We start from the raw sequence: 6,639 nt of genomic DNA, 5'->3' as shown, positions 1-6,639 counted from the left end.
GTTAGTGACCAGAGAAGTTCCAGAGAGCCTTGAGCCACGTGTTCCAAATGAGCAAGAACAAATGAACACACTTGAACTCTTTATATAGTGAACTAGGAGCTCCAAGATCTTGACAAGCAAGTCTAGGATAGTTACAAGATCATCCCAGATGTCCCTAAGGGTCTATATACTGCCTTGGAAGCCCATAGATTCACCATTTTACGTTTTAAGTCGGTTTAACTTGTTGGACAGGCAGCTGTCCAAAACCTGCTGCCAGCGACGTCCTTACGGACCGTAAGCATATGGCCTTGCGGTCCGTATGCCTTCCTTACAGACCGTAAGCTTAAAGCTTTGCGGTCCGTAACCGACCTTGCTGAAACATGGTTCAGGTGTCATCCTTACGGACCGTAAGCCTAAGGCTTTGCGGTCCGTAACCGATCCTTGCGGGACATTCTCATGCACCCTGCTTACGGACCGTAAGCCAAGGGCCTTGCGGTCCGTAAGCGATGGCCATAAGACAAAAGTTTGCAAACTTTTAAGTCTTGACCATGCAATCCACAATACCCGAAACATGCCTTCACTTTTCAGATTGTGGGACCATCTTGACCAGCCATTGCATGGCTCATTTGCCCTTACATGTCCCCCATTTAATCTCTACTCAAAAAGGACTTGTAATTGACGGAGATTTCAAAAATTGAGTCTTGGATTCTCAATACTTGGCCAAGCTTATATCAATTCTTATTCATAAGAATTTTATTTAGATTAGGAGTAGTAACAACTTATAAGTCCATAGCCCTTAATAAAGATGAAACTTTATTTATTCGAGAACAACCGGTTATCGTATGAGATGATCATCAATTGATTTAAGGATCTTGGGATTTATAAAATTTGGGTCGCTCGGAGGTGATTTAATAACGTGTCGCCCTTGGGTCGTTCAGAGGTATTCTAAATAACATGACGCCCCTTTTTATCAGAAATCCTACCACATATCTCTTTATTAAATCCGGTTTCTCTGACACGCCTGTCACACATGACACGTGTCTTTATTCTAATGGACAGGAATTTTCGAGGTGTTACAACTTAGAGGGTTCAAAACCTTATAACAAAGGGTTCAAAACCATATAACAGAGGGTTCAAAACCTAGTAATCAATCATCCAAGGATAGATGATTAATTTTCGAAGCGGATTCGTTATTGTGTTCTCGTTGTGGTTATCACCTAAGGATAGGTGACGGTATTGTTTTAAAATTCGAAACACAAGTAAACTTGTGTTAGGGTCCTAAAGTTATAGTCTAGGTCAAAGCATTGCTAATAACCAAATTCCCTAAAACAATTGGCTCTGATACCAACTCTTCTGTCACACCCGACCACGTTAAAACAACAAACCGTGGCGGAAACGTCGGGGAGTGTTGCAACAGAATTATTGTTCCACAACCATGGTAATCAAATGTTTCGTTTTATTGAATTATTAAGTAATGTACATTTTCTTTAAATCAAAACAAACAAACTACATATTTTTTATAACTATTTTTAAGTCACTAAGGCCTTGACCAGGTCCTATGTGACACGAGCTTCCTAGCATGCAACATCAAGCAACACCACCTGAAACATATGTAAAAATAAAGTCAGCAAAGAAATGCTGGCGAGTACATAGGTTTTATGAGAGTATTGGATTCATGGCTTGTTTATATGTTGCAGTACCTTGTTAGACTACAAGAGTCAAAATACAAACCTCGTTTTGAGAAGTGTATTGCAACATAGTTAACCAACTCAAATCAAGATGCTTATCGTTTATAAAAATATCGTAGCCATGATTCTTAACTCAAAACATTTGTTTTAATAAACCAAATTGTATAACATCTCGTAAAAACTCGTTATTAAAACTCGTATGGTTTATATCATTTCCAAAACCTCGTTATGTGACATCGTTTCCAAAGTGAACTAAATAATGACACGCAATGTAATATGATAGAAGCACTTATATATAAGATGTACCAGCGGCATATCTACCATGCTTTTATCATGCTACACGCGTCCCATTATCTAATAACTACCCAAAACCAATCGTCTAATTCGTTTAACTCGTCTCAAATTGTGTATCTCGTTTCAAATCGTTTAACTCGTCCCAAAATTGTATTCTTTTTAATAGTGAAACTACTTTTGGTCATCTCGTTAACAACATTCAAACCTTCGTGACTCGACTACCTCGCTTCTCGTATTAACAAACCACCAAAGGGTAAGTTAATAATCACAGATTCGGTCATTACCTACATAACCCCCACACATAACCATGGGTGTAGTCTGATCGGGATTTGTCAGATCCTATGGTAGCATAACCTAATACTGGTCGGCTTGATTAGAGCTAATGAATGTCATTCGTTATGTAACTACAACCAACAAGTTTCGTTCACTTTATTCAAATCGTTGTTAGTTTGGTATAAACCATCCTAATCGTTTTTGAAATCATCGTTTAAACCTTGAAATTCGTCTTGTACATATGAATCACCCCAAAACAATTAAAAACAGTAAAATAGGGGAACTATGTACTCACATTGAAGTGCAAAGTATCCTCAATCTAGAGAACTTGATAAGCTCAATCAAACCAATGAAACTTAAGCAGCACCTAGTAATCGAATCGCTAGTCAAACAATAGACGCCTAAATCGGAAGGTCGGGTGTAGGAACTCGTGTGATATGGTTTAACAAAGCCTACATTCTAAATCGGAACCTAACCTTAGTGCTTTCGACCCATCGCGACCCATTAAGGTAGCTTACGCTACTTTAACGCGTCGTGCGCGTAAACACGCGTTCGAGACGTCTAACTAGTCCTATGACAAGTATTATATGCCTAAACATGTTTAAATAGGTTGCATAATCAGTTATGTGACAAAAGTTTTGGTTACATAGGCTTAAAATCCAATTATGCATGAAAAGGGCATTTTGGTAATTTACCTAAGGCATATAAACCACCAATCATACAACTACTTAAACTCGGTGACCATAAGGTATAACCTTGGAAGGTTATTCCCTATTCAACTATGGTCACTAAACATGCTTAGTCAGATCCTAAAAATCGACCAAACGGGTCGAGTTCGGAAGTCTTAGCGGTGGTTTAGACCGCTCGACTCACGACTCTAAACAAGCACTAACTATTAGTGACTAGTTAAACATGTCAAAACATGTTTAACCTACTGATTTGGTATCAAGACAAAGCGTTTTGATACCTAATAGTAGTTCCGTTGCAAAATGCGTGCTAAAACGCATTTTGACCGAAACTTCGACTCGTCACTACACCTAGATAACGTGGTAATCAGTGGGTATGGTCACTAAGGACTATAACCAACGTGATTAGGCTCACGTTGTGAAGTTCAAACAAACTTCTCGTTGACCAACTCGTGGTCAAAGCTGAAAGTCAAACTATATTTGACTTTCAAACTAGGAAAACAATAAAAAGAATGAAAGAATGCTCACAATGGGTCCTTGCTATCTTTTCTACAAGAAAACCAAGTTCCCAATCAGATTAGAGAGCTCCTAACACTTGAGGGAGCCTTCCAAATCAGATGGTAGAGAAGAGAAGAATGAATGAGCAAAGAACAAGTGAAATGGATGGCCTATATATAGTTTTTCGCAAACCGTTAGGATCATTCCTTGGAGAGGAGGGCATGATCCAAGCCATAGAAGTGTCAAGGAAGGATTGGGGGACTTGGAGAACACACAAACCAGCCCCTAGCATTGAAAACTAGAGATCAAAACCAGCAAAAACGAGCTAAATGACCAGATTCAATGCTTCTGCCTGACAGGCTGCCCCGCGTAAGATCTTACTTAGTCTTACGCACCCCGCCTGACCATCTTTCGCAGAGTGTCAGTTTTAGTCCCTGCAGCTTAGAAACTTGCATTTCGGCCTATTTTTGACATGTTTAAGCCCTGTTAACCTCATTTCAAGGCTCTAAAATGAAGTTAAAGTATTGGGAACTCAAAACATGCTCAAAAATATCTCGGATGTCAGTTCGTTTGGTCGTACGATCGCGTTGTTCGGTTAATTACGACGGAAGTCGTAACGAACGTGAAAACGATCCAAATTAAGCGACGAATGGAATTTTATCAAGCCAATCACTAAAATAAAATATTTTAATGATTACATAAATTTTTGGATGTCCGGATATATTCAGAACGTATGATATGCGCGAAAATGCAAACTTGTGCACTTTTTGACGCTTTTAGTCCCTGAATGACCAATAAGTTAATTTTAGCATACTGAACCCCTCAAAGCCTATTTCTAAGGTATGTAAAGGATATTTAGGGTATGTTTAACTTATGATCAAGTTCCGGAATGTTCGTTTCTATACAAATCGGTATATTTTCGCAGTTTGATACAAATAGTCCCTTCGATCGAACAACCTTGTTTTCGACACACCAAACCATCCAAAACTTATTTATAAGTTATGTGAAGGTTATTTAAGGAATGTTAAGCCTATTTCACTATCCTGGAGTGTTTGTCGCGTTTAACTGATTGCGTTTGCGCACCAGTTTGCGTATAACCTTCCAGAAAGCGATTTAAAGCTTGAAATCGAATCAGATCGAATTGTAAAACCACCAAACACATAAAACACATATAATAACACCAAAACACACTGTAGTATTGATAATTAACATTGCTTTACATTGTTCATCGATTAAAGAGCACAGTTGTCACAAGATTTTGACTCGTACTTGGAATATCACCTTTCAGTTCAACTCTTTGTAGACCCCTACCCGCAAAATTCTTTATTCCAATCATGTTAGCTTGTGTATCGAAACTTGCTATCTTAAGTTTGATCTTGTACAAATGGTTCTTGGTCCTTGTCACCTTCATCATAAGCTTACATGTATCATCATGAATGGTTAGCAAATCACGTTTCATGTGAATATCACATCCACCTTCCGTTGCTTTAACAAGACTTATGATATTGCTTTGCATACTCAGTATGTAGTAAACATCGGTTAACAAGCGCTTCTCCCCTGTTTTCCCTTCAAGTAATACCGATCCTTTTCCCCGTATATCAATACACGATCCATCTCCAAACTTCACCTTTCCCGTGACATGCTCATTAAGTTCAAAGAAATAAGCTCGATTACCCGTCATGTGATTCGATGCTCCGTTGTCGAGATACCAAGTGTCTTTCTCCATTGGCTCAGTCTCGAAACGCTTTGGATTCACCCATTCTTCATTTAGAAAAATCGTCTCTTGATCACATCTCATCATGAATAATGATGGATCAAAATCATCGGATTTAGCTCAGTTAGCTTCATCTTGTTTCTTCATACGATTCGGACACCCTGACGCGAAGTGACCAAATTTATCACAACGATAACACTGAACCTGTGATCTATCTTTCCTTCCTTTTTGGCGATCATTGGTTCTTTTTTGACCCATCTGTTTTGACCCATGACCTTGACCATCTCGGCTTTGACTTCCATCTTGGTCCTCATCATCCCGGTCTTGACGTCTGCCTCGGTAACTTGAACTGTCTCGCCCACGCCCCCATGTATTTTCATAGGATTTGGATTTTGAGGACGACTCACCATTGGCAAACATTAGATTACCTTCATTTTCTGCTAAAGACTCGATACCTTTAATCCCGTCTTCAAACGTCTTCAGTCTAACGATTGCTTCCTGAAACGTCATGGCCTTCAAATATGCTAATTGTTCAATTGAAGCTACAATTGGAACATACTTTGCTGGAACAGAGTATAATAACTTTCTGGTTAGCTTTTTTTTAGTAGGTGGTTCCCAAACTGGCTGCTTTCGTCACCAACTAACTTATTCTGCCCGCGAAAGAATCAATCATCACTGTTTCTTTTATCTTCAAGGATTCGAACTCATTTTCCAATTGCTCAATCTTTGCCTCTCGAACCCGTTCAACCCCAATATACCGTGTCTTCAACGCTTCCCAGATTTCCTTTACAGTCTGAAACTGAGCTACTTGAAACACGAGCTCTTCGGGTATTGCCTGAAGTAGAAGTGCAATTGCCATGTCATCCTTTTTGGCTTCTACCTCATCTTCACCTAGTTCTAAAGCTTTCTGTATTCCATAAACCTTGAATATCGCTTTGCCCCCAGATGTTGTAATTAGTTTCTGTTAATATTGGACATTGTAAAGGTATGGTACTTTGATCCTTAACCACAGCTGGTGGTGGTCTGTTCTCGTCTGTCATTGATTTCTGAACAACTTTTCAGAACCGAATGTGTTTGCTCGCATAAACCCGGAATAAAGGACAAATCTTGTGTTGAACTCGCTTGTTCAACCCAAATAATAATGAACGTTTAATGATTAAAACCCAAACTTAGTTTAAACCAAAAAATAATTATGATAACCCAACTTGTTATAATATTATTATTTTTGTTTCAGACGTTGTTCAAAAAAAAAAAAAAAAACAATAACACGTTTTGACTTTTGGTTTCTTTCTATCCCCAGTTGAATTTTAGCTCCAACTTAATTAATTACTTTCACGAATCATCCATCACAAAAGACGATCAAAATTTATCAACTTCTCAAAATCGATTTAGCAATGCCTTGTGTCACCACCGGTGTTCCTTTGTCAGTCTCTTTGACGCCGGGAAAAACCCCGATGAATTGTGATTCCAGTTACTTCCCTTTAATCGTCGGTTACATGAACTCCTT

The 6,639-nt window shown here is 38.8% G+C and overlaps 1 protein-coding gene across 1 annotated transcript; it reads right to left on the bottom strand.

Moving 5' to 3' along the window:
• Positions 1–5,252: 5,252 nt before the first annotated feature.
• On the bottom strand, positions 5,253–6,172 carry LOC110901936. Its single transcript, XM_022148692.1, has 3 exons — positions 6,140–6,172; positions 5,778–6,093; positions 5,253–5,695 (listed from the first exon to the last, which is right to left on the bottom strand). Exons 1-3 carry the CDS (start codon positions 6,170–6,172, stop codon positions 5,253–5,255), a joined length of 792 nt encoding a protein of 263 aa, XP_022004384.1.
• Positions 6,173–6,639: the final 467 nt, after the last annotated feature.

The sequence above is a fragment of the Helianthus annuus genome, chromosome 9 (genome assembly GCF_002127325.2).
Source record: "Helianthus annuus cultivar XRQ/B chromosome 9, HanXRQr2.0-SUNRISE, whole genome shotgun sequence".
Classification (NCBI taxonomy): Eukaryota; Viridiplantae; Streptophyta; class Magnoliopsida; order Asterales; family Asteraceae; genus Helianthus; species Helianthus annuus.
The sequence above is the reverse complement of the archived record's forward strand: the minus strand, read 5'-3'. Positions and strand labels throughout refer to the sequence as shown.

What these genes read in the sequence shown, in the direction of transcription:
- LOC110901936 (XM_022148692.1), bottom strand. Translation starts at nt 6,172, where the DNA reads ATGACAGACGAGAACAGACCACCACCAGCTGTG. An exon ending in ACAGACCACCACCAGCTGTG is followed by an intron (nt 6,094 to 6,139) that starts GTTAAGGATCAA and finishes CAATATTAACAG; the next exon opens with AAACTAATTACAACATCTGG. An exon ending in TTCTTTCGCGGGCAGAATAA is followed by an intron (nt 5,696 to 5,777) that starts GTTAGTTGGTGA and finishes ACTCTGTTCCAG; the next exon opens with CAAAGTATGTTCCAATTGTA.